General features: G+C 44.2%; 2 protein-coding genes across 2 annotated transcripts; one reads left to right on the top strand and one right to left on the bottom strand.

The window, feature by feature from the left end:
- Positions 1 to 115: 115 nt before the first annotated feature.
- On the top strand, positions 116 to 12,137 carry LOC124486960 (serine/threonine-protein phosphatase PP1-beta catalytic subunit). The gene is made up of 8 exons (XM_047048886.1): positions 116 to 224; positions 8,863 to 8,994; positions 9,227 to 9,457; positions 9,885 to 9,989; positions 10,140 to 10,211; positions 10,784 to 10,935; positions 11,200 to 11,334; positions 11,576 to 12,137. Exons 1-8 carry the CDS (start codon positions 173 to 175, stop codon positions 11,678 to 11,680), a joined length of 984 nt encoding a protein of 327 aa, XP_046904842.1. The 5' UTR covers positions 116 to 172; the 3' UTR covers positions 11,681 to 12,137.
- On the bottom strand, positions 11,987 to 27,336 carry LOC124486959 (equilibrative nucleoside transporter 2-like). The gene is made up of 13 exons (XM_047048885.1): positions 27,083 to 27,336; positions 22,885 to 22,948; positions 22,460 to 22,541; positions 21,462 to 21,607; positions 21,168 to 21,307; positions 20,872 to 21,006; positions 20,554 to 20,651; positions 20,138 to 20,207; positions 18,985 to 19,157; positions 18,694 to 18,796; positions 18,446 to 18,531; positions 17,222 to 17,421; positions 11,987 to 16,889 (listed from the first exon to the last, which is right to left on the bottom strand). Exons 2-13 carry the CDS (start codon positions 22,914 to 22,916, stop codon positions 16,778 to 16,780), a joined length of 1,377 nt encoding a protein of 458 aa, XP_046904841.1. The 5' UTR covers positions 22,917 to 22,948; positions 27,083 to 27,336; the 3' UTR covers positions 11,987 to 16,777.
- Positions 27,337 to 27,681: the final 345 nt, after the last annotated feature.

Below are 27,681 nucleotides of genomic sequence, written 5' to 3'. Positions count from 1 at the left end.
TATGACTATTTTCTATTATTTTCTGTAGGCTACAAGAACGTGCGAATGTCCCATTGAATATCGGGCGGTGAGACCCAGCGGCTTGCATTCCGTTGTTGTGATGCGGTCAGGCGGTGCCTGCCTGCCAGAAGCGACTGTGGTGAGCGCAGCATTGACAGCACCCACTACAGAAATGGCGGAAGGGGAGTTGGATGTCGACTCGCTAATCTCCAGGCTTTTAGAAGGTGAGTTCATCGGAAAGTTTATAATGTATCGCAGTTTAAACTAAAGTCTGGTCGTGAACGGTTTTGTGGTGCCCGTGACTGGCCTTTTTTGGGGCTTAAGTCCACAGGTAAAGGCCTGTTTTAGGATAGAAACTATGGAGAGCCCGGTATTTGAGATAGCTGTGCTATTTGTCACTAATTCCAAACACAGGCGCATTAAGCTTCATCGGTAGCCTTTCTCTTAAAATTATTTTCTCCTAAATGTTATAACTGGTCCTCGCCGTGGTCAAGAATTCCACGTCTCTTTAAACTTAAAATTGATATTTATTTTTACAGATAGGTTAACGAATTGTGTTGATGTGAAGCTGGTTTTTAAGTTGCAGAAGTCGAACGATCCTTTGCCTATGTTATTTTTGTTAAAATAATTAAGTAGGGTTTATAGTGGCTATGCCAATGTTCTCTGTTCTCTTCTACCTAAGTTTATGGGCAATGTGTATTATGATAACAATTTGTGTATGGGAATCTTAAAATCTAAAACTGGTGCACATTGACCTCAATTGAACAGTTGAGGAAGTTGGCATACACATTATTCAGTTGAATATATTTCATTTCATAATTGGGTTAATAATATGGGTCCAAAATTGAGTACATTGTTGTAATTGATAATTATGTCCAACTTTACATCTTGAAATGTGGCATGCCCTTTAAACCCATTGTAGGCTAAGCGTGAATTTATTAGGCTGCTATAATACACCACCTTACTCTTGCTGATTCTGCTGCGTTTTGTGTCAGTGGCTGGACAGTCAGTCAATAATTAGAGAAATTAACTTTATCACCCAGATCATAACTAATTTAAGGGGGGTTTCTGTTTTAGGAAAGTAAGTTCCAACCTACAAATGTTAGGGCAAGCCCAACTCCTTCTGATTTCTTTACTTTAGACTTTCATTTGACTAAAATACTAAACTCAGGAAATAATTTAACTCGTTGCTATATTTATACAGGTATATAATGGTGGAAGCTGTTCATCTATCATATATAATTTGAAATATTATCTTTTTCAATTGACATCTAGATGCTGACATCCATAGCAATGCTACCTGTTTGGGGCTGATGCAGTCATGCACGACTAAATACTGTAAGGGAGACTTGACAGCTGAAACTCGCCTCCTGTGTTGACAAAAGTCCAGCACACCCCTTATCAGGAACTAAGTTACGCAAACATCCACAAAACCATTGCCAATGTAATAACCTGTGGATCACTTTGCAGATGAAAGGTATCTGTGGGATTTGACACTCTTGCATTACTCTAACAGAGCTGTAAGCTGTTATACTGCAGACAGTTGGCTATAAGCACAACTCCGGAAAAAGAGCCTTAGTCAGGCAGGCTGCATTTTTGGCAGCCTCCTCTACATTACCAAGGAAACTTGGAGGGGGAAATTGGACTGAAATATGCTTGTAAAAGCTTCCAGATGTGTCTTTTTGTATCCAAACAGATCTCTCTTTACCTCTTTATTCTCTCTATTCTCAAAACTGGAAAACACTAACGACCAAGCCTCTAAAAGAAGTGGGTGTAGTCAGAGAGATGTAGTTAGTCCAGAGCCCTAGACCCCCTCAACAACACACGCACACACTTGCAAAGTGCACAGCACACACACACACCCTGTTGATTCCTGGTGTAAACACCAACTCGTTTGTCAGGCAACTGTCTGGCCTGTAATTTCACTTTGTACATCAGCATCTCTGCAGGTCCCACCACAGTCCTAGCACATCGCCATCGGTTTGGGTTAGTTTACATTTGTGTTTGTGTCTGTGGGGAGTTTGTCTGTGTGTTCACCCGCTCCTCCGATGGTCTGAGACTTTCTTAGCAGACCAGTCAACCTCTCCCTCACCTCCCAGCCCAGCCCCCTCTCAGCTTCTCTGATCCTCTTCATTAAATGTCAACAGACGCAGCTGTCCCTGGTAGTAATGACCCACCTACCCTTTCAGTCACTCACGCACGCACACACACACGTACACACCCTACACACACACATTTACGTTTATACATTAAGCAGGTGCTTTTATCCAAAGTGACTTCCAAAAGAGTCAGGTAGCTGATTTGTTAGGGAATCGGGCTAGGAATCACAAGGTTGCCGGATTGATTCCCGGCCGTGCCAAATGACGTTGTGTCCTTGGGCAAGGCACTTCACCCTACTTGCCTCGGGGTGATGTCCCTGTACTTACTGTAAGTCGCTCTGGATAAGAGCGTCTGCTAAATGACTAAATGTAATGTAAATGTAAAAGAGAGCTTTACAAAAGTGCATAGGTCACTGATCATAACAGCGAGGTAGCCCCAAACATTGCAGGTAACCAAAACATGCAGCATACATTGTGAAAACGAAATAAGTCCCAAAGGGAAGAACCATTAGAGCATGTAGTTAAACGAGATACAATTAAACAACATGAACCTCGAAAAACTGTTGGCGTACAATACTGGGCTGTATGGGTGTGTGTACGTGGGTGGGGTGACAGGTATTAAGAAGCTGAAAGACAATGATTCTGCATTACCTTGTTGTTTACCAACCATACAGATAAAGTCTCTAGGCAGAGGCTGTGATGGAGAGTCTCAAATGGCTTGGTAGGTTTTAAATATAAGATTTCCTTGGACCTTTCCTAGTGTCTGGTTAGAGTTACAATTCAAATGGAGTCATGTAGACTATTACAGGGCAGTGTTAGAGACTATTTTGTGCTTTTGAGTTTTGTTTTTCCTCAAATTATTTTTTTTTGGTGGGGGATTACAGTTTCCACTTCTTGCTGCTTCTTGGTAGTTTTATTCGTGCTATGTGTACAGTATTATGTGAGTGAGCCAGCTTTCAAAAGTAGACCTATTGGAGCTCTGGCTCTCTCACCCACCCCAGACTTTATGCCCCCACACCCTAGCACACCAACAACAGCGGACAAGGGACCCTCTGTCTCTCATGCCATCACAGGTGGCCCTCGCAGTCCTTTTCCTCCTATAGGCTTCGTAATGTGGCACAATCAACACCATCGCACTCTTGTCTGAGTGTGTTGGGGCGAAGGAACATAGAGGGCTTATGGAGGCTGTTTTCGCTTTTTATTGTGGCTATATGGGGGGGTTTAACTGTGACCAACAGGAGTCGAGTTCATTTCCTGTGGGAAGTAGATGTCAAATGGAATCGTGCTTCCCAGATGTTGAGAAATCAGGTTACCTCAAGGATGCGCATAAAGAAACCTTGTTGGTCCAAAAATGTTTTCTCTACTTGGAGGAGGTGGTGTTGTTGATGTTGTTGTTGTTGTTGATGATTATGATGATCATGAAGAGTGTTGTTGTGTCGTCTGGGCCCCGGGGGGGGGGGGGGGGGGGGGGGGGGGTTTGAGGGCGCAAGCATGTCAGTGTTGTGAACGTAACAATGGTGGTGGCTGTGTGGTCGCGGTCCACCTCGCCCCCTGGTACCAGCTGTGTCAGAGGGCACAGGGAGGCTTCGCTGCCCCTCAGACTAGTGCTATAGACTGCCCCTCTGTATCTCGCCCCTCTGTATCTCTCCCCTCTTCTCTCCCTCCAACCTCTTTGTTCCCCCCCTCCCCTCTCCTTCTGTCTTTTTCCTGCTTCTCTCTTTCCCTGGTACTATTTTGCCGCTCTGCAGACACTGTGGAGACTGTTTCTCCATCTGTCATCCCCCCCCCACCCTCTCGCTTTCTCTCGCTTTCACTCTTTCTTTTGCTCGACAAAGACACTCTTTCAGACCCTCTCCACGTAACGAGAAGCAAAAAGTCCTCAGTAGCAATATAAGAGAGAAGTTCACATTAGAGAAAGATTAGAAGTTCCATGAAACGGTACAAACATTGGGATTCCCTTCCACTCGGGGACCGAAGTCACTGCATGTTCTTCAGTTAAGCGATGGGGCTGTTTTCTGTTGCCCGTGTGTGAGAAGTGGGGGGGGGGGGGGGGGGGGTGGAGGGATGGTAGGAGCAGAGGATTGCAGCTGAACCCTGCTGGAAGAAAACGAGAGATCCATTTCAGGGGGGTAGAATGGAGGCGGGGAACTCCAAAAGGTCATTGAAGACAATTTTACAGCGTTGCTAGTTAGCAACACCATGGTCCACTGATTCCTCCCCTTCTTGGGAAGCACACACTTTTGTTAACGTTGACGATCAGTTGGTGGTGATTTGGTGCAGTATTTCATCATTATGTGACCAGATTTACCAGATAGAAATACCTACTGTATGAAGATACTCTTATCTAAGATATGAGGCCGAATCGCATCATTTTCCAATTTGGCACAAAAGCATAAATATGTTAAAAAATGCTGTGGTAAGGAGCAAGCCTGTCTGAGACCATTGCTTCTTAGACAGTAACCCTTTCTCTACTCTGACATCAAGGGATTGTTGATGTTTGGGCTTGCATAGCTGTCTGCAAATGACAGCGTCTTGTTTTGGGTCTTCAGCCATTCCATATATGTCAGTCATTCCAGGGGTCATGTTGCGTCGCCCTGTTGCCCCGACCTGGCTAGCGTCGCCTCAGTATCAGATGCTCATGGCTTAGAGAGCTCCCGCCTTTGACCTAACTACTTCCTCCTTCCTCTTCACCACAACGGTGCCCATATATGGTAACGCCTCAGAGAAGCAGATCGTGATTTCATTTTTCTCTTTCTCTATGGTTCCCTATCGTTCTCTTTCTCTTCTTCCTGTCTTTCTCTCTCCCCCTCACTCCCTCGCAATGCCACTAAGTCAACCGTGGTCTTTTAAACGAACGGAAACTTCCCGACCTGCCTGACTCTTTGCTACATAAAAAGCAGCGGAGTGAGTCAAAACGATGGCAACTGGAATACCAACTTCAACCTGCTTGTTTTAGTGTCATTGTGTTGTCTTACTGCTCTGAACAATCATGAAGGAAACTTTCATGAACTTTCCATTGTATATTTTTAAATATTCTTTTTACCCTTGGATAAAACTATAGTTATGTAATGTATTAATTTTTTGATGTTGGTTTATTGGTAGGTATTTGCAAATGCAGCCAAAATTGTTAAGTTAATAAAAAATAAAGGTTATCAGATTTGGAATAACACACTTCATGTGTAGCGTAGCTCTTTTTGTAAATGTAAGTTAGAATCTTTTTCCTGTGCTTAGACAGGACTTTGGAAAATACAGTACTATAACAAAGTACTATCTGGGGAAGGTCATTTGTCTTACCTCTCAGTGGTTTACATGCGCATGGTGTAGTTAGTGTTTGTGTTTCAGCTACTTCTGTGGCCCACACAGACAGGCAGGCAGGCCGACAGACAGACCGTAAGGTAGGCAGGCAGGCCAACAGACAGACAGACCGTAAGGCAGGCAGACAGACAGGCAGGCAGGCCGGCCTCTGGTGTGTGGGGCGTGTGGAATGCGGTGAGTCTTGTAGGAGGGGTAGGGCAGAGCTGCCCTGTGACATCAGCACAGAAACACCAACAAACGCACAGACACACTGTACGTGTGTCGTAAACACACACTCTGACAGGTATCCGCAAAGGGCCAGTTGGACATGGATAGTGGATGAGAATGAGAGCAGGGAAGGGAGAGAGGTCATGTGGTATTGCAGCACAGTGATCTACTTTGGCAGGGCAAGGTGGTAGAGAAGTTGTACAGCATGGAGGTCAGAGTGTCTCAAAGTTTGCATGAGTGTGTCCCATTCTATCTCAATCTCAAATACACACACACACACTGTCTCTTTCTTACAACACAACCCAAATAACGAGGTATGAATTCCAATTATAATTGACAAAAGTGCCCACTGAAAGGAACAGACGTGACCAGATTCCAAACCCAAATGAACACATCGCAGTAGACTGCAATCCCATGGAACCTTTGTCTTAGACCAGCCAGGTCCGAAAACATTTTGTCGCCCCCATCTCATTTTCATGCCCGTAAACACCCTGGGCGTACGTGTGTCTACGCACGATTGACACGTGCGGGTGCCAGTTCCAACCTCCATCGGCCCACGTTGGGCTGATGCCGTCGATCTTTGGCGCCATTTAGCGAGCAGCACTCATCAACACCTCGCGAGGCGGTCATCTGCCCGGTCGCCATGGCGATTGCCTGTCAGGCCCAGCCCACTCGGCTCAGCGCCGCTGCAGTGCAGAGGAGGAGAAGGGGGATGATGGGATGCCACCGCGAGTGTGATATGGAGTCAAGGTCACCGGATCATCTGTTGGCAGCAAGCCGTGTGTGTTGATGCGTTTGAGAAAGGCTGTGTGTGTGTGTGTTTGTTTGATTATGTGTGTGTCCTGTATGGCTGTCTGTCATCTAGCTTTTCCATATCGTGTGTAAGGAGATCCTCTCTGGCCTGCGCTGCTGTGTGTGTGTGTGCGTGTGTGTTCTCCTATATTGGGCCCCCTGCCTGTCAGCTGATCCAACACAAACCTGCATATGCGTCACACAAAGCTGTCAAGGGTGGCAGGAAGGAGATGTGTGGGGTGGTAGTGAGGGAGGGAGGGTGTGTGTGTGTGTGGGGGGGGGGGGGGGGGAGTCACGGGAAGCACATGTAAAACCAGAGGATGCTCGCTCGCACACATTTCCATGCCAACCTCAAATGTCTTTCTCGAATGCCAGTAGCTGTGACCGCACGTTATCTACGAACATAAATATTTGTATTCCGCATTTTTACCCCCTACCAAACTAAAACAACCCCTTCAATAACATCAGTGACAATTGACCATAATTGCATCTGTGTGGCTGTTCCTACAGGTCTTAATGATGGTATGTGGGTCGCACATCATGGGTCTTAGACGGACTCTCTGGTCTCTCTGGCTAGACTAACCAGTTTAAAGGCACAGTGTGTTTGGTTTGTGGGATTGCCAGTGTTTATAGTCCTTGCTTGAATCACGTTGAAAATGTATACAATCCTGGGTTGTGGGCGCATTGGAAAGTGTCCGTTGAGGCCAGTGTTACAGTCAAAACACCAGCCAAAGCTGTTGAGACCAAAGCTGGAGGGAGGATGAGATTGAATCACGACAGAACATTTGTATGAGATTGGTCCTGTAATATGACTGCAAAAACACACATTGCCTTTCCATGAAAATGTTGTTGAAATAACTTTCCTCTTTTTCTTGGATATAATACTAAATGGCTGAATGGGATGTTTTGGGATATGCGACTAATGCCCCCATTAGAAAACAACACAAAATATTTAGATAAAACGCATTTTTACAAGTGCAAAATGTGTAGTGCAGATGTAAGCAGTTGCCATAATATGGTACTTGCAACTTGACAAAATGGACCTCACAATTCATGCAGAGGTCCTTATGTGACAGGACGAAAAGAGAGCCAAAGAGAGTTCCTGTGCGAGTGCAATTTTCAGTTTGTGCATGTGCTCTTTGTGAACATGTGCACAAACGGTGTGTGTGTGTGTTTGTGTCTGTGTGTGTGTGTGTAAACACAGAGGAGCCAGATGTTTTTGCATTTATTTGTTATATTCGATATTTTCACTTTTTACATTGTCGTCAAAATTATTGCGATATTATCGCTAATATTCGATATATCGCCCAGCCCTCTTTTGGACTGTGGCTGTGTTGTTGGACAGGATAGTTAAACTGAGTTGGGGCAGCCAGGCATTGGTTTACAACCTGGCAGGACCCAGCCCCGATCCCAGCTGTACTGGCTTATTGAATCTGGTCACCTTTCTGCTTCATGTTGAAAACACGTAGGCCTACTTTGTAAAGGACATTACAAGGAAATATGTTTTGATTACCATGACATCCCTATTTTTAGTACTGTATTAACCTGGCTGTTGATTTAGAAGGGGTTCTAGCTTTTGTGCGTGTCTTTGTAACAAACGTTGAAAGAGAGCTGAAATCTTCCTATGAGATATCAGATCACTTTACACCAGGGATGCTTAAGCATATACAGATGGCTTTATTTCTCCCCAGGCGTGTTTTTGGGACACCTGCATCCACATTACGGAGACTGACTTAGTTTGACCCCGTTATTTCATGTGGAGTAAGTGGCTTAAATCAGCCATAGTCTGTTAAGCAATTCCACCCTAAGGAGTATGCGACAAGTGGCGCCCACGCACACAATCATGTCCCAGTTATCCCAACAGATGTGGACCTACACACACACACACGAGACAATGAGGGCTGTGCAGGGCTATTATCAAGCCTTCTGTGTTGAATAAAACCACCCTCTCCTGTAGTTACTTTGTTAAAAGTACCCCCTCTAGAGCCTCCATGTGTTTATGTTGTGATGACAACGAAAGGGATGGGGATGTCTTCCTGTCTATTCTTCAGTGGAAGTGGGAAAGAAATTGGGGCTAAGGCTGGACTAACCCCGTCTCTCTCTTACACACACACACACACACACACGCGCACACACACACGCGCACACACACACTTAAGGCATACACATTTAGTAGGATGCTTGAAATATCTTTTGTGGCCACACAAACACACGCCAGCGCCTTTTATAGGCTTGACCATCTCTTCACAGACCAACGCGAGAGCCTAAACAAATGACCGCCTTTGTTTAACGTGGTCGTTCTCCTTTTTTTTCCTCTCTCTTGGGTTCTGCTCTCTCTCACCCTTTCTTTCTCCCTCTTACTTTCCCTGTCACCCCCACCGCTATACGTCTCTCCCTCCTCTCTCTTCGTCTCTGCTCCTGTCTCTTCCCCCGCCCCCCTCCCTCCCAGTGCGAGGATGTCGTCCTGGGAAGATCGTCCAGATGACGGAGGCGGAGGTGCGCGGGCTCTGCATCAAGTCCCGGGAGATCTTCCTCAGCCAGCCAATCCTCTTGGAGCTGGAGGCTCCCCTCAAAATCTGTGGTCAGTTGGCCTGTCAATCAACGCGCATAACCAAAACTGTAGCCACCGTGTGTAGTTACACATTTTACATCATGTGTGTCTCTGAACTTGCCCCTGCATCTTATTACGGCACATATAAAACACTTTAAGGGGGAAGTCAATATGATTGTGGCATTAGCTAAATGTTTTAACGTTTTCTGCTGCTTCTAGATGCCAAAACCTGTCTGTCTCCGTCTCTCTCCCTCTCCTCCAGGTGACATCCATGGCCAGTACACAGACCTGCTGAGGCTGTTTGAGTACGGAGGCTTCCCCCCGGAGGCTAACTACCTGTTCCTGGGGGACTACGTGGACCGGGGGAAGCAGTCCCTGGAAACCATCTGTCTCCTGCTGGCCTACAAGATCAAATACCCCGAGAACTTCTTCCTGCTGAGGGGGAACCACGAGTGTGCCTCCATCAACCGCATCTACGGCTTCTACGACGAGTGTGAGGGCTACACGCACACAGACATACTCTCGCGTTTACCTCAGACGTGTTAAGAGAAATGCGCACGCACACGCTGCAGATGCAGAAACGGACACAACCACCGACGTTACAAATCCTACTGTACACACGCTTACAAACACACCAGAATACACTTAGCCGTAGATGAATGCAGGGGCTGAGAGCACACACACACACACACGTCGAGAAGTGAATGGCACACGCATGTGCTTTTTGACAGGAACTCATTCAATCACATGCCTTATGCGGTCTACACAGACCCACATTTTGCAATCAACGTGTCAATTCATCTGGCCAACTCATGCAAAAAATTATAATCAAAATGCTGCACCTCTTCCTCTCCTGCAGTGCCTAGGTCAAATGCGGTATTGCATTATCAAATAACACTTCTCCCTTCATTGTGTTCTAGGTAAGCGCAGGTTTAACATCAAGCTATGGAAGACATTCACTGACTGCTTCAACTGCCTCCCCATCGCCGCCATAGTCGACGAGAAGATATTCTGTTGCCACGGAGGTACCCACAAGATAAACGTTGTGTCATGCGGTCGTGTTGTCGGTTGTAATTTCGCACGTGTCGATTGCTATTGGAACTCACAAACCGCCAAACGTTCTCTCAGAACGACGTTGAATTGATGGACTCTTTTCTGGATGTGTGCATACTCAGGTCTCTCTCCAGACCTGCAATCTATGGAACAGATCCGTCGTATTATGAGACCTACAGACGTCCCTGACACGGGTAAGCACGCACGCACACACACCAGTTATTTCCTCCTCACATTTTTTTTAATAAAGTTTACTCAATCATCCAGAAGGGGGCAGTATTGCCGTACTCATTTTGGTTTGGCAATAAAACAAGACTCTAGGCGGCCAACATCTTTGAAACTTTCCTCTAGACATTGACGGTTACTGTTCGGCAACCACAGCCAACATCACCACACGCAGAGAATGCGCTTGGCCGCCGGCGATATTTAATAACCGCATCCAGCATTTAGATAGATTTAGATCCCCTTATCTCACGTTACATCTAAAATAGTTTCTGATGCTGGTTGGGTAAGCCGGAGGTCCTGTTAAATCCAAAGGGATCCATGTGTGGTCTGAACGGTAGGTTCAGACCAAATGTAGTCCCTGTGCATCGGACCTTGAAACTCATGTCCTTATAAGGCAGTGAACCACCAGACTATTTCGCTTGTCCTCGTTCCTCAGATCCTGTAAATGGGTTGTTTGGGTGTTCCTGTGGGGGCGTGTGTCTGTGTAAGATTCGTTTTACGTTGTACTTCATGTATGTATTCCTGTGTGTGTGTGTTCCAGGGTTGCTGTGCGACCTGCTGTGGTCGGACCCAGACAAGGATGTCCAGGGCTGGGGGGAGAATGACCGTGGGGTTTCCTTCACGTTCGGGGCTGATGTGGTCAGCAAGTTCCTCAACCGGCACGACCTGGACCTCATCTGCAGAGCCCACCAGGTAAACTCACAAGCACACGTACACACGCACACACGCACTCACTCACTCAAGATGGCCCTCTCAAGTATTTTGAACTTTTCAGGGACATACAACGCAACAATAATGAAGCATGCTATGCCGCAATCAGTAACAGCATTGCTGTCTAAAACAACTGTGGCGGGCAGATACAAATGTCATTCATTTTTCTTTTCTCCTCTCTTCATTGATGCTGTGTTTTTCTTGATGGTCCTCCCTATTTTCTCCTGTTGTCTGTGGCGCCCCCAGGTGGTGGAGGATGGTTATGAGTTCTTTGCCAAGCGCCAGCTGGTGACACTGTTCTCTGCCCCTAACTACTGTGGCGAGTTCGACAACGCCGGGGGCATGATGAGTGTTGACGAGACGCTGATGTGCAGCTTCCAGGTAACAATGACTCAGTCGTCGGCTGAAAAAACGTTTTCTCACTCAGACGGTAATTGTACTTGCGTCACCGAAACGAAATTGAAACTTTTGAGTTTGCCCCTTTTGGCACTCATCAATTTGTTTTATCGCTCAAGAAAAAACAAAATACAAAATGAAATTCACCCCCTTTGTTGTTGACATTTGCGAACTGTGTGGCTCAGAAGGGACCAGAGGTGACTGTTCCTGTGTCTGCTCCGCTCAGATCCTGAAGCCGTCTGAGAAGAAGGCGAAATACCAGTACGGAGGCATGAACGCTGGCCGGCCCATCACCCCGCCCCGCACAGCCGTCCCCCCAAAGAAACGATGAAGGTGAACGCAGTACCACGGAGGAGTGAGGGAGGGAGAGGGATGACAGACAGACGAGTGTCTCAGGTCCCCTCCACTTTTCTCGACGGAGAAAGAACCGGAAAGAGAATTAGAAGCAAGATTTGAATGAATTGACACCCAATCACATGTGCCTCTTCTGTTTTGTTTATATTCCACCCCTGTTGCACACCAACTCTCTTCTTCCTACCTTTACTTTCTGCACCTGTGTAACCACAAATGTTTTTTTAAGATGGCCGGGTGGAGAGAGACACACAATGTTGGCATTCTGTCTGTACAATAGTGTTTGTTTCTTTTTTCCATTCTTGCTTTTTTCATCTTATGACAGAATGACAACTACTAGCTCAGTTAACCATAGACACCCCTTTACCTGTATAGCCACAACAGGTGATAATGACATGACTGCTGTTTTTTTATTAAATAAAATGGGATACATCTCGTCTGTTCATCGACATTTGTTTAATAACCCAAATGATGACCTTTCACATGCAGCTTAATGACCACGTACTACAAATTGATTATTTCATCATTAGATATGATTAATCTGAATTGATAAAACATTCTTTTAAATGCTGGTATTTTTCTACAGAGAATAAGATGACAAACTGTTTAGTCTAAGCCTATTGGTTATCTTTACTGTATATAATGTGTTTTAACTCAGTGACTAACATTTGATTCAATGTATCTGGAAAGGATGATGAAACAATCCTGTACCGATCATCAATAGGTTGAGACCATAAACAGTTTAATACATATTGTTTCATCCATTCCAAATAAATGGGATATAATGAAACCATCAAAAACAACACACATTTTTGGGGGGATTGTCATAGCCACACTGCTGAGACCACACAGTACACAAGACTGCATGCTTTTCAGGCTATTCTGACCCACAATCCTTTGCAGAGCACTGGCACGATGAAGTAGTATATCCGAGGTTTTACTGTACATAAGTACACTGAATTTTAATCATACATTCTTCAAATCTTTGGGATTCCATTTTCTTCAACCATTGCTCTGTTGCTCTGCTATCCAGTGTTTAGTCACTGTTTAAAAACAAGATGCATTACACGTGTATAATTTTTAAATTTTATTATATCAAATCAATTTCTAAAGTCCAGCCAGTCACACAATATGAAGACGCATACAGTACATGCATGGCCATCATTTTATTACCTATCAAAAATGTACAATCATTATCCATCTAGAAGTCCAGATCCATGGTTGCATCCATGGAGATTACAACAATACGAAACAGATTACATCAAGATCATTGGCAACTTTTTTGTGAGAAAGAACACAAAGCTACATTGAATGTTATGTCTTGAATGTAACTTTGCTGTATCATTTAAGACTAAACTGAGCTCTATCACCCCTATATAGGATGGTATATCCAATTGTATGGAAATGTTATATTAACCTTGTGTGTGCTTCATATAATTGAACAAAAAAGAAACGTGAACAGGTATCAAAGCCATCAATTTCCAGACTTAATTACAATCAAGTTGCCTCTATACTATTGCTGACTATACAAACCTAATAATTCAAGTACTGTTATTCTGATGTCATCCATATTCAAAACTGAGTGGTAAAATAAACAAAAATAAATATCGGCGTCATTTGGTCCAACTTCCTCGTCGGGTAAAGACAGTTTCCTGTACACAGTCAAAGTAGGCTAAAACTCACATCTGAATGATGTGCTTCCTAGTTCTTGAAAAATCTTAATCTGCATCTTTTCAGATCCAATACTCTGCTGTGTCTCACCTGGGGACCCATCTTGCATTTTATGACATCAAGGTTTCACAACATAGCATGGCAAATCTGTATCTCAAAAGTAGATATGTCACTCAATGGTTTCCCGTAAGTCCTGATTCAACACAGACAAGCCTTATCCAGAAACAACCCCTGCTAAACTGCCAAGTCATCGTTGTAGATGTCTCAGGATTGGACCACTACCAATATTTCCTGTTTCATCTTGAGGGTTTGGCTTCTTGAACAGGCTCAGTACAGGTTCAAGCCCTTATAAACCCTAAGGTTCATACTTTCAATACCAACAACACACACACACAACCTCGTTTTACTGTACATCCCTCAAGAGTACACCATTCAAATTCACTGCAGTCAAGAAAACTCACAATTTGATCGATTAAACTAACCTAAAAGCAAACTTTTATAATTCTAAGTCAGTAAACTAGGTAGATTTGTGGGGGGAAACGAGAAAAAAAAAATACAGTTAGTTAAAAAACCATGTGTATAGTTTGTGTCAGTATGGTTAAAATAATGAATACATGTACAACTGCATCGCTTTACCAAAAAACGAGTATGTCCATGAACATTAATCATTTTAGCAGCTCTTCATATTTGTAACAATGGGAATCCATTTACATTTTTTGGGGTAGAAAATACTGGACTGAAACATCTGTTGTCTCAAAAAGGGAAGGCCCGAAACAAAGTTACAGATGTCGCAGACTATTATTTGAGTTTTCTGTTCAGGGCTTTGTATTAAAACCTTTGCTACTTAGCACTGGTTTAAATACACAGACCTGAGAAAACTTTGAATAATATGTTTTAGTATTTATCAGGTGAAAACCAATATCTTACTCTTGTATGGCAGCCAACAAAATTCACACCAACTGCACTTCAAAATACAGAACACCTGCCACTTTTTTGGAGAGCAACATTTCTAGTTCAAGGCCAATAACAATATTTGTGGATTTAAAAATCCGATATATATACATATATATTTTATCCAGAAACGCATAACAAAACAAACAGATTTCCCTAACATTAGTTATTTGTAGTCATTTAAGAGTCCTTACTAAAATAATATGATAATGCAGTTTTAAAATTGTCACACAGAACAGAGTAACATCAAAATATATATATATATATATATATATAGTCCGTTTTTATTGTGTTTTTTTAATATTCATTTATCTGTATATATTTCTGTGTATATATTTTTAATTTTTGTTATTGATTTTACTTCAATATTGTCTTTATGATATGACTATCTGACTGTTCATATATATATATATACACACACACACACACACTTGAATGTTTGTTCACGTTTGTTCTGGCAAAATATACATATATACATTTCATTTATCGGCTATTATAAATGCCAATACCGATAGTTTGGAAAATGCCCAATATTGGCCCGCCGATAAATCAGTCAGGCTCTACTAAAAACCCAAATTTGTAGTCTCACAAGAGTCTACACCAATTCATGATCGCTTAAGAATTGTGCCAAGAGTATTTTGGGGGGGATAACATGCGTCAAAGTAACATGTTACTAGAACAGATTGCTACGGTTCCAAATGCAGTAGTACCCATTTCTTTGTAACAATTGCCATACCCAACACCTGGAAGGAGTCATTCTCCTAACCTAAAGTGTGAGTTCCAGGTGTACAGCGGAAGGAAGATGTGGGTTTGAATACTGTCAAGCTCACTAGCCTGAAACCAGAGTAAAACAAAACAGCTCATGACAGGTTGAGTCAAGACATCCAACCCTTTACATCCTGTCTTTAATTCCAGTTCTAGTACTACTAGGTGATTAACTAGTAAATCCCAATGAGAGGTGCAGCTAGGGGTGCGCTCACTGAATGTCAAACATTCAGAACATCGTGGATAGATCTGTATTCCACAATGAAAAGAGAATGTAAAAATATATATGTACACAAAATAAAACTTTCAATACCGAGTGCCGTCACCGCAACTTTGTTATAATAAAAAAGCTAACATCTCATTGGAGTGGAGAGAATTCCATGACAGGTGTTCTAGACAAAAACCTCTGAGTACAGATTAGAGCTCATCTGCTGTCTTTAGAGAAATACAAGGCAGATTAAAAAATATGAATGCAGACTGCTTTGTTGTACTCAAACAAAAAGGTTGTCCTCTCATGTTAAGTTTCTCAGCAGTAATGATTTGCTCAGTACTTGCATTAGACAAAAATACCCTATACATTGCCTTTTAATTACAGGCCATTAGAGTAGCGTAGTCTGAACTCGTCATGGAATGCTATCCAACATTGGACCCATCTGTCAACCACTTCTGACAGGCATCTCTCATTTATATACAAACTCTGACACAGGCTGTTGTTAACCTCACTCCCTTTTTAATTAGGAACAAACCATTTTTTAAAACACACACGGCTCTCCAGGCAGATACTTGGTACGCCCTCTCCTGATCCTCCTAGGACTGTCTGCGCCATCTGGCCGGGTCATCTCCTCTCCATCCCTGGAACAGTGCTCTCCTGGTTTAGCTCCTGCCGAACCTTCCTTAACCAGACTCTTACTTTAGCTGCGGCCAACAGGACGCCGCCCCCCCCACACACACGCACACACACCTCCACGACACCCGGGTCCTACACCCGACTAGGGTATTCCGTGGAGTGGGGACCCCTCAGGCTCCGAGCCCACAACGAAGGTGCCTGCTCACCCACCTCCTGGTGACTGCCAACCTTTCGACAAGGTGCGAAGACTCTCATCTTGAGAAATGATACAATGTTGTACCTGAGATATGATGTTGTTGTCTTATCTGTATTCACTTACTGCATGTCAGTTTGCTAAATTCATAAATCTGTATTCACTTACTGCATGTCAGTTTGCTAAATTCATAAACCAAAATGAAGTCTCATACAGTCAAATGAAATCTTCCATTCATGAAGGAAAACACCCTGGTAGAGTTCAGAAGAGTGATATTGATTTCCATTTGTGAAAAAATAAATAACTTTTCCCTTAAGCTTGTACAGCAAGATGAGACATAAGGAATACCCTACCAAATAATACCTACGGAACTAAACCTAGCAAAACACGGCACACAAATTAGTGTACAGAAAACATTGAGACAAACGATCAGATAAAAAATAACAAAAGGTATCTTTGTTCTTAGTCAGAGTCACTTAGCTTCCACAGCACGTCGAGGCCAAAGCTATCTAACCTAAAAGCAACTAGGTCCATCTAGGTCTGGGTCTGTCTTGGGTGGAAAGATGGTGGCGGGCAGATTTCCCCCTGGTGTTGGGGCACGGCTTGTCACTGCAGGGGGTGGAGATGGTCAGACAGAGGGCTGGAGCCGCCTACACCAGAGCCCTCAGGGGGAAGGAGAGGGCCGCCCCTATGGACAGCCCCAAGGCCAGGAAGAAGGTCATCAGAGCTCCAGCCGTCTCCGCATCTTTGGGCTTCACCAGCCTGACTTGACAAGGAAACCGAGATGAGCGTGTGTGAGGAACAGCAAGACATAAGTGTGTGTATATCAGAGAATGTGAGTGTGTGAAGACAAGTGTAAGAGAGAAAGACTTGTAAAAGCCTTTCGAACTGAAAACATTTGAATGCTAGAAAACATGAGCGTGGGTATTTGGGTGCTCAACCCACATACATGGAAAACACAGAAAAACCCAAAGTGTGGAGGGATTCTCGAGAACACATACCCGGCTGAGCAGAAAAAGTACAGAAAGAGCGAGACCAAAAACAAAGAAAGACGGAGCCAGGAAAAAGGGAAAGCCTAGTGCGCAGTCACTCACTGGGGCGCGTAGGACATGGAGAGGCAGACGCAGTATCCGCTGGAGAGAGAGAACAGCATCATGATGGCGGTGAAGGCCACGTCGTGGGGGAAGTACACGGGGAGGTAGGAGCGCGTCTGGACGTTGCAGAGCATCAGCAGGGGCACAAACACCACCCTGGAGAGCACCAACGCCGGGAACAGAATACTCTCCTTCGGGGGCTGAAAGGAGATAAACACTTTTAGACACCCATCCTCCGACTTTTGCTCTTTTTTTTACGGAAATATTGTAGTATATAATTTACAGTACTGTGCAGCAGGCTAAGCACCCAAGACTTTGCACATACACCATTTTGTTTTGTGATCTGTATTGTATTTGTGCCGCAGTATAACATTTTGAAAACGTATTTTTGTCTTGTAATTTTCTTTTAATTGTGCCCAACACTTTTTCACAGTACCAGGGGTTGGTGAAAAAAAGAAATCCTGAGCCAGAACATTTTTTATGGGGGGAGTTGGAGAGAAACACTTTTGTCTTCTGCTAGTTTTCTACACAGGGTGACCAGTGGCTAAGAAATTGTGAATGACAAGTCATGTTTCGCAACAAATGTGCACAAGCGTATTTCTAAGTCACAGACACGGTCATAGACAGTGTGTCAGCTGTAAAAATTGCTCCCGGCAACGTTGCGGTAAGTTTGAGTGCACGGGCAGCGGCTCTATGACATGATGAGCAAGCCCTTTCTTACCGCTGCTGGCATATAGTAGCTTCCTCGAGCAAAACGTGAAGAAACAAGAACCAGGCTCTCTCAGTTTCTTGCCCCAACTGCCAAAAGGCTCGCCGTCTTTACCTTCTTCTATCCACGCCCAGCGCCATTTATATTTGAGTCATTTGTCTATGGGTAGGACATCATCCCCAGGCTTCATGAATTTGCGCTCAATGGTTTCACCAACACGCTAGCGTGACGTAGTTAGTTATAGCAGCGTTCCTCATATGATTGGTAAGGGAAATCAATGGACTCGAAAATATAAAACCGCATGCAAGTTCCCCCCCAAAAAAATTCATGGCCGGAATACTTTATAGCCCGCGTACTGTGAATGTAAAAAAGTTTTTTGATGTCTTTTGTTGGTCTACTTTATGAAGGAAACGTGTTGAATACAGAACGTCGAAAGACGAGCTGCCTTGTTGTGGGTCTTGTTGTAAGGTGAGTAACAAAGGATGTTTCTGTAACCAAGGGAACTTGGGACTCACCCATTGAACCAGGGTGGTGACAGTGCGTCCAATCCAGTCCATGACGTTAAACATGAGGAAGCAGCACACAGAAATGAAGTAGCGTTCTGGAGGAGAGGGCAGAGTACAGTTTAACAGTCTAAACTACACCATACACTAAAACCTACTACTTGGGTTCTGTATATCTTAAGCCAAATTTATCTGAGTAAAAAAATAAAAATAAGGATAGCAGTAACTTGGCAAGGATAGGACAGCAGTTAGTTACGTACCCCAATTTCCAGGAAAGATGGTCTTAACATCCACAGTTACCGCAGGAAACACGGACAGGGTGACAATGAAGACAAACACCACACAAAACGCCATCACCCAGATCTGAAGGACAGAGAGAGAGAGAGAAAGCAAACAATAAGAACACACACCAAGGGGTCTGTACAGAAACGAAGACGACGAAAGTAGAAAATGAACCAAAGGAATCTGCATCTGTATACTTCAGCGGCACTCAATGCGCTTGACAGTTTTTCCTCTCCTTCATCCATCCACACACCGATGGTGACTCCTACCTGCTTGAAGACCTCCATGACGGACAGCTTCTTGTCCTCCATCTCCATGTCCAGGAAGGCCTGCCTGCCTCCACCGTCCCCCGCCGCGCCCTCCACCTCAGCCTCAACGCCGCCGTTAGCCGTTGCGCTGCTGGCATGGCCATTCCCCTTGCCGTTCTCTACGGCGTCACTCTCTGCCAGCAAAAAAGGACGAGCAAGGGGGGGGGGGGGGGGGGGTGATGGTAAAGGTGGTGTTGCCACGTAAGCCTATGACATGGCATATACTAGACCCTGCTTTGAGGCAATATGGCCGTGTGTGTCACTGTCGTTCCTCTCATCAACAGGACAGCTGTCCGTGTGGTAGACCATCTGTGTGTCTAGGAACTACACACAGACTGTGTTTGTATGGGGGTGGTGACCGGGGTAATTGGATAAGACTGGGTAAACTGACCTAATGAGATAATGCACTGATGAATCCATTCAATTGAGTGTGTGTTGGAGGGGGAGGGGGGGGGGAAATCACCCAGTGTTGACACAGTAGTAAAAAGTTATATTTGATGTGAGTATGAGACAAGATATGGCTCTAAAGTTCCATAACCAATGAGAGAGAGGATGTGGGTTTGTTTTAGGGGTGGGAATCTTGTGGTACCTCACAATTCGATTCTTGGGGTCACGATTCGATTAAAAATCGATTCACAAATGTTTTTTTGGTTCGTTTTTTTATACAATACATGCTTACATTTGATTCCAGTTTGCTGTTTAGTGTTACTTGTTTCTATTTGACTGTGATAGGCTAATCCCACTGCATCAAAACCTTGAAATTTATAGTTTTTCTTGCAGTTTAGTAAACTCATTGTTATAAAACAAATGCAATTGAATTTAAGTTGACTGCAACCATTCAACATATGACAGTCTTCTGTTATTATAAGCAAGGCAGCCCTGAGAAAAATAGAATAAATAGTTTGTACAAAAATAGGGTTAAAGGTTTTACAGAGATTTTTTATTCATTTTATTTTGAATGTAAAATGTATTGTGAATGTAAAACATTTGAGAATCGATGTGAATTGCTAAAGAGACTGAATCGCGATTCATATGTGAATAGATTTTTCCCCCACTCCTAGTTTGTTTGGTTTGTTTTTCTGTGTGTGTGCGTATACGCAAGTCCCATCCTCACCTCTGAGCAGTCCAGCAGTAGCCCCTAGCTCGTAGCTCCTACTTTTGTCCAAGTAGAACTGGGCAAACTCCTACAGTGCCAACATGCAAAAAGAACACTTAGTGTGAGTTTATCAAACCATCCAACTTCCACAGGCTCTCCCCTATCCACACGCATGCACACACTGACCAATTATCAACGTCTTCAGACCTGACAGACGGGTCCAATTCCCTGAAAGCAATTGGTAATGTATTGAATGAACCGCCTAACAAGGAAACTCCCTGTTTGCCACCTGGACCCTGAGGCATATTCACATCCTTTTTTAATTTAGTCTCTTGGAGCCTTTGCTACCCGACTCTACTGTGTGGGCTGGAGTCAGATGGCGGGGGCGTTATTAGAGTCACGGGTGAGAGGCAAGGTGTGGCAGTGGGACTCACCAGGCGAGGCAGAGCCAGGTAGCTCAGTAGTGTCACCAGTGTCCCCGCGCAGGGAGTGATGAAGTAGCCCAGAGCAGCTGACTCAGAGTCCGCATCACCTGAGCGTGACACACGCACACACACACAAAGTAGGTCAGAACAGCAGCATTCAAATCCAATCAAATGATTCACCAAACCCTCTCCGGGTAACGCCATCCTTCCTCGGGTTGTTTGGAACCATTTGATTGTTACTAGGCAACAAAGGAGTTGGGATTGGTTGCTTGTGTTTACATGCGTGTGTGAAAGCGACAGAGAGAGATAAGACGGTGTGGGACTCACTGGCTATGGCTAGCAGCATGGCGATGGCAGCAAACGCTCCGGCCAGGCCCTGGCCACTCATGAAGACGGCGCTGTACTTCTGAGGCAGCTGACCCACCAGGCCAAACAGACTGCCCTGCAGAATGGCGCCAAACGCTGGGAGGGAGACGACAGGAGGTTCACAAGAGCACACGCAAACACTCGGGCTTACCTGCAGCGTAGAGGAGCGACATGGAATACTATCACGCGACCAGACGCGTCACGTCACTTGCACGAGATTCACGCGGTCAAAACACACGCAGCGTGTGGAGACTCACAGTTGATGAACCAGATGGTTCCCATGGTGACGGAGAAAAAGCTGTCCTCCTGCATGGGAACCTTGACCAGGATGGCCGTGAAGATGAAGAGGATGAGGATGATGACCAGGCTGCCGGCGATGCGCATCTTCTCCGATATCCTGCACACAATAATCATGTGTCTTTGACTCGCGTCACATTTTACGTCATCCGTCTTCGAAGGGAAAGCACAGGGAAATAGCTTGAAGTGTTTCATGGTTGGGCCGAACGCTTTTGCGTTCGCCTTTCGTTCAGACAATAAATTCAATGGCTCACCGTTGATACAGGATGGAGTTGAGGAGTGTGAACAGCAGCAGGGGAAGCTGGGATAGCAGGGTCATCCAGTTGTTGAAGTAGTACTCTTTGCGAACGGTGACCGTTCCGTTGTTCCATTCTGTGGTATTGAGTCGGTTGTTGAAATACTAAGAATGGACACACAGAAAAGAAACATTGTTCGAAGTGCTTATCTATAGTTTCTCTTTTTCTTACCTCATAAGACCGTGGGAAATGGGTATTGAGGGAAACACGTCAACTATTTACTGAAAATAATGCAAGATATGTTGGACAGTTTCTTAGATCAGTCACCATCAGTCTCTCAGTTTATAGTTTGCAGATTCGTGGTTTGCTAACTAGATGCTACATAACTCATCAGGACGCATTGAGAAGTATGAGGCATGTTGAACCTTACCATTGCTACTTAACCTACAATGATTTAGGCTTCCATGAACCCCATTTAAACGTATTTGCCTTGGGGAATAGATGCACTGCTGTACAATGGCACACACACAGAGTACGTTATGGTGCATGAACTCATTAACAAGGGTCTCCAGCCCTAACCACGAGTGGTAAGCATCAACATACTTCACCCCCGCTGCTGAAATTCCCTGCCTGTAGTACAGACATCAGGGGGTCCCAATCCCTAAATCCCTCCTCAAATACTTGACCCCAACATACCAACAACATAGCTAATCTATCACACACAGTCCTCATAGAATGCCCGCCCAAAAACATGTGACTTTAAGGACTCGTCTTTGTGTGGACAAATAAATAACCAAACTATATAATTCTTAATGATTGTTTTTTACCTCACCGTTAACTGACTACAAAATAATTCCTACTAAATGAGTGTATGCCTCATGCAGCCTTTTTCCTAAACCTGGCATGCCTTGATTAGACCATTGTAATTGCGTTACATCAAGTATTTCCCACAGGGGAGGCAGAAAAAAAATGATATTTTCTGACAGGATTAGGACAGGGCTGGTGGGTGGGTTTACCATGGATGCAGTCATGAAGAAATTCCATGGCAGCAGAGTCCCCAGGCCCAGGATGAAGAAGATGATCCCCACCAACCAGCCCCTGGGAACAGAGAGCAAAGAGGGTTACCACATCAGTCAAATACACCCTAACACAGAACAAAAAAAACACTTGCTCCAGTATTTTTTCTATTATTGATATCGTGTCGCTATGAGAATCATTGTCTTCTTAACGGCTAATAAGGAGAAAAGTATTAACCACAGAAACAACTCTCTCACAACCTCAGCTTTCAGGAAACTTATTCTTCCATGGAGTTTGCCAACTCATACCACCAAGCTGGCAGAGTGAGAAGTTAAGCAGACATACATGCTTCATTACTTTACTCGCTCGTGAGACAAGAATGAACCATTTCAGGAACAAAAGCTCGCCGGATTTAGACCCTTACCTGTCCTGAGGGGCATCAGTCCGGCCTTTCATCTCGTCCTAGAAGGTTCCGCGCAAACTAGACGCTGTTACGACAAACAAAAAAAAACACAAGAAAGTCCTTCAGCATCTTACAGAACAGAGGCTGACATTTCGCTTTCCTCCAATGGCCTTTTGCTGTTTCCTCGGTCAACGTAGAAAACTGTTTAGGCTATTTAAAAGGTGCTAAAGAGGTCTGCATTCTAACACATAGCTGACAGAGGCCGTTCTTTAGTAGACGCTGGGAAGAGAGAGCGACGGCTACAGAACAAGAGAGCGGATGAGGGGGGGGGGGGGGTCCTCTTGTTCACACTCCATTGGCCTTAACAGGAATAGTCAGTTCCATAAAGCCCTTGGCATAGGAGCTGACCCCTGGGTCCGACCTCCCCCTCTGCCCCCATTGTCTGTGCGTTGAGCAAGAATCTGGAAATCCACCCCATGTGTACACACTTGGCTTTGTCAACACAGGGGATAAAACGCACACCCTCCTGACCTCACTGACGCAGACCAACGCACGCGAGTCCCGTTCGTGCTGTTGTCGCATTGGAGACAAGCAAATGAATCCAAAATTGTTTCACACGACCGCGGTTCACGGTTACAGCCAACTGGCAATCCCGTCCGCAGAGGAGGAACACGAGAGCACTAGGCTGGGTTTTGGGAGACAAAAACACGGCGAGCGGTTTTGTTTTGATTTGCTCTGTGAGTGTGTGCATGACAGGGGCTGGGAGGGGGGGCTAGGAGGAAAGGTGTTTGCAGGTTTCTACACACCCTGAAAGAATCTTTCAAACTTACTGGTGTGCCAGAGCAATGTTATTTTCAACCACACCTGAATCCAAACCCAACTAAACCCAATCATAAGGAATCTCACTTAAACACTGCCTTCCCCACGTTACGTTTTTTAATCTGAAGACACACACACACACACATTTGTAGAGAGAATTCCGCACACCATATACAATTATTCAACCAAGAGTAACAACGTGAATAAAGATAATAGGCACATTAGGCAGACTAAATAACCTATATAGGCCAAAGTTAATTGCTTGCTGGTTGGCTGAGACAGCATCCCTGTTTCAGGCAGCTCTGGGGGAGGTTTCAGGTGTTGCGTGTTTACGGTCAACGTGCTGGTATACCCTCTCCTCTGGAAAATGTGCATTTTGTCACCGGGCGAGGCCAGTTGAACTAGAACCTTCTTACATGAAGTCATTTTGAACGCCACTTACTTCTGACTCCAAGTGACGCAGAAGCACCGGTACACACAACAGACTAAAACTACTCACACACACACACGATCTGTGACAAACAACAGATAGAGGAATGTAGAGGAGTGAGTGAGAAAAAGGATTCCTGCTGTACATGACAAGATATTTTTGCTGGTGCAAACCACTTGCCAAACATGTTTTGAATACATTACCAGTTCAATGCTTGATACAACACGCCAGAAAAGTGAACTACAACCTGGGCAGTTTAGATCAAATACACTAGCTCATAGATGGTTCGTAGAGCAAAACAGGTGACAATTTACATATACAGTAGCAGTTCTGTGTATGTTTAACCCAAAAACCTTAAAGCCTAACTATGCAACACGCTTTAGGCAGACAGCCAGAACTGATGATTGTGATGTGTGTGTGGATGTGTGTGTGTGTGTGTGTGAGAGAGAGAGGTGTAAGGACACACAAAAGTCATGAGATGCATCACATACTGTAGGCTAACGCTAAAAGCCCTCCATGGCACCTTCCATTTCAGTGGAAAAGCCAGTCAACTGATATCCTGGAAGAGAACAAACAGACCCAGTTCTACGAAGCACTCGATACGTTTCTTTTAATTTGGTCTGATGAGGCTTTAATGCTGGAATTGAGTCCGGAGGGATTCACTAGCGCCAAATTCAACAAGGTTTCTATTGGAGGGATAGAGAGAACTATTAGCAGGCAAGTCATGATGACACAGTCTCTGGCAAGGCTGTTTCTGAGGGCCGGGCAAGCGTTTCCAGCTGACCAAGGTCTTTTGGAGGTTGAGACCTTGAGTGGTCAACTAAGGTAAAGGACTGTAGCTGATATCAGAGGACCGAATCATGTGATGTAACAATCACATGGTCCCAAAGGCAGCACACCTTGGACAATTCCATGTACAAATACTAAAAGCATTCACCTGTTCGAATCTGCATTTAAAATTCAGCCGTTTTAAAAGAAATTGCTTATGGTGGACAGGGGAAACTCATTTAAATTCCATCCAAGCATATGGTGATGGAATCAGGTGATTAAAAGGATTAAAAAGCCAACAGAGTTAAGGAATGTGTAACCTAAAGGGTTGGGGTATCACGTGTGGTTGACCCTATATAGTCTGTGTTTCGGTTTGAAAAAGACAGTGTGACTGAAAGCTTTGCAATACATTTGCGATTTTTGCCTCCAAGTGTGCTGAACATTCTGATATGTTCTATGGTTATAATATGAAAACAAGGCTGACGCCTTTACTGACGCCGGTAAGATTACAGTCCGGGGCTTTTCTGTCCCTGCCTCTTTCGACCTGTCACAGTCAAATAAAGCTGAAAATCTTTCAAAGTGCCATTTCACAACTGCTTTGGCCTTCCCCCCCAACCCCCTTTCCTGGGAAACACCACTGTCTCAAATAATATTTATAGCATTCACTGAATAAGTAGCTCATTTGTTTCAGAATGGGTATGCCGAACAAAGGCCTTCCGCAGATTTACTGACCTTTCAATGCAGTGTCACAGAGACAAATGTCGGAAACGTGAGCGAAATGCAAGCATCTGAGAGAACAGAAGGCAGGAAGCAAGACAAATAAATAAATAAACTCTCATTATGGTGCACATGCAATGACAACGTTGTGTCTATCCATTCAACGGTTTTCTAGTAACACATCAATCATTGAAGACTCCCAAGCAGAAACATTGATCAAAACATACAAACATTATTCTCTCCTCTAGTAGACAAATGCACAAGATCACTACTCACAAATTCAATAAGTCTGCTGGATCAGGCCAAAGTCTTTGAGTCAAAGGTTTACAGAGATTTTGAGAGAGAAAGAGAGAGAGATTGTGTTTGTGTAGGTGTAACACCTAGAAGCCAATGTCTGGGTTGAAAATGTGCTGCTGTTGGGTGGTTGCAGACCAGCTTAGGGCTCCGAATTCAAGTGAACAGGGAATTCTTTGTCTCCTGAATAAGTAATAGACTGTGTGCGTGTGTGTAGGAGGCTAGACCGACTATACAGGAAAATCTTTGTCTTGCCTTAGATCAGACGTGAAATTAGTCAGCTATTCTTCTAATTCAAACACAAAGTTTTTACAACTAAACAAGCACGGTAGACTTTCATACGCACATCTCATCCTGCCACCACAGCCCCTGAGACAGCTGCTCAATTTCATCAGCCTTTGAGCACCACCTGCCCTACTACTTCCTGAAATGACAACTGTTTACTTCAACTATGATTTTTCAATCCAACCGGAGCATGCGACCATTTAATGTAGTGTCAAATCACGGAATTTCAGTGAAGATTTGGTTTAGCATTTTCGTTTTAGCCAACTTGTTTTTTATTCAAATAGAAGACAAGTAGCCTAAACACCCTTGACACACAAATGTATTTGTGTATTAAACTCACATGAGCGTGAGCGCACATGCTGATTGTTTTACAAACGGAACGGAACACAAACGGAATCACTCTTCATTGGACAGGCCAGTAATCCCTGACTGCGTCTGTTTATCCATGTGGCACCGATCTGCTATGTCGCATGGTCTGGCCTAGTAGACAATATGACATGCTCTCTACCTGATAGCCATACTTTCCTCAATAACATGATTAGCCACTCTGCAGGCGACCTTGTAATGCCACATCGTAGTGTAGATTGAAGACCGATACCACATCAGATGTTAAAGACATATGTCAGCGAAGACATGTCACCGTAAATATGTTGAAATGCGTAGCTCGCAAACTCCTCTTTCACACAGGCTACTCAAGTGTATTATTTGATGCGACTCGTGTAATTTGACTGGTGTAGGCTATTTGTGACTTATATCAACGACAGTCACATATTGAGTTTATTGAAGACAATACGAAATAGGCCTACCAATCTACAAAATGCATAATCATTGCCAACATCACTGCCAAAATCTATCAATTGTCCGTTCATTCACTGCCTTTCGTGAAACGTTCATGATCAAACTCACCTTCGTTAGTATGGTTGATGTATGGCGACTGTCGCGTCACTCTGTTTTCATATTGTATTTTTCTTGCAAGGATTAGCGAAGCTAACGCTCAAATTGACAGCATAAAGGCAATCATAAGAATGTAATGAGAATATGTCTCCACGTGGTGCGGAATATCTACATTAAGATTAGTAAAACTACGTAGCGTGTAATCGTGAATATCCATCTTTGTCCTTGCTCTTCTCGCGCTACTGGTAGGTGGCACAAAAACCTACAGTACAATGCTCCTCCCCTTTGCCCTTTTATTGGGTAGTAGGCTAAAAGGGGGAACATCATGTCATAATATATGCACGACATATGTGATCCTAAAAATAGTTAATCTATTGTGATTTATAGTTCATCAATAGTAATGTTTCTGATTGTCTGGTACTATTAACTATGTAAAATGCGAGACAGCTCTCAACTCGGCAGAAAACTGCCCTCCGTTCTATGCCTGCGTCTCCTCCATTAATTGTGTAGGCCTATAGTGGGACAAGTTATCCCTTACTTCTCACCGTGAGAAATACAAAGGTGTTGCGTGAGAGCCTGATAAATAGTTGAAATGCACGAGACTTGAGAGC

Source organism: Hypomesus transpacificus, chromosome 25 (genome assembly GCF_021917145.1).
Source record: "Hypomesus transpacificus isolate Combined female chromosome 25, fHypTra1, whole genome shotgun sequence".
NCBI lineage: Eukaryota > Metazoa > Chordata > Actinopteri > Osmeriformes > Osmeridae > Hypomesus > Hypomesus transpacificus.
Note: the sequence above shows the minus strand (reverse complement) of the source record. Positions and strands in the feature narration are given on the sequence as shown.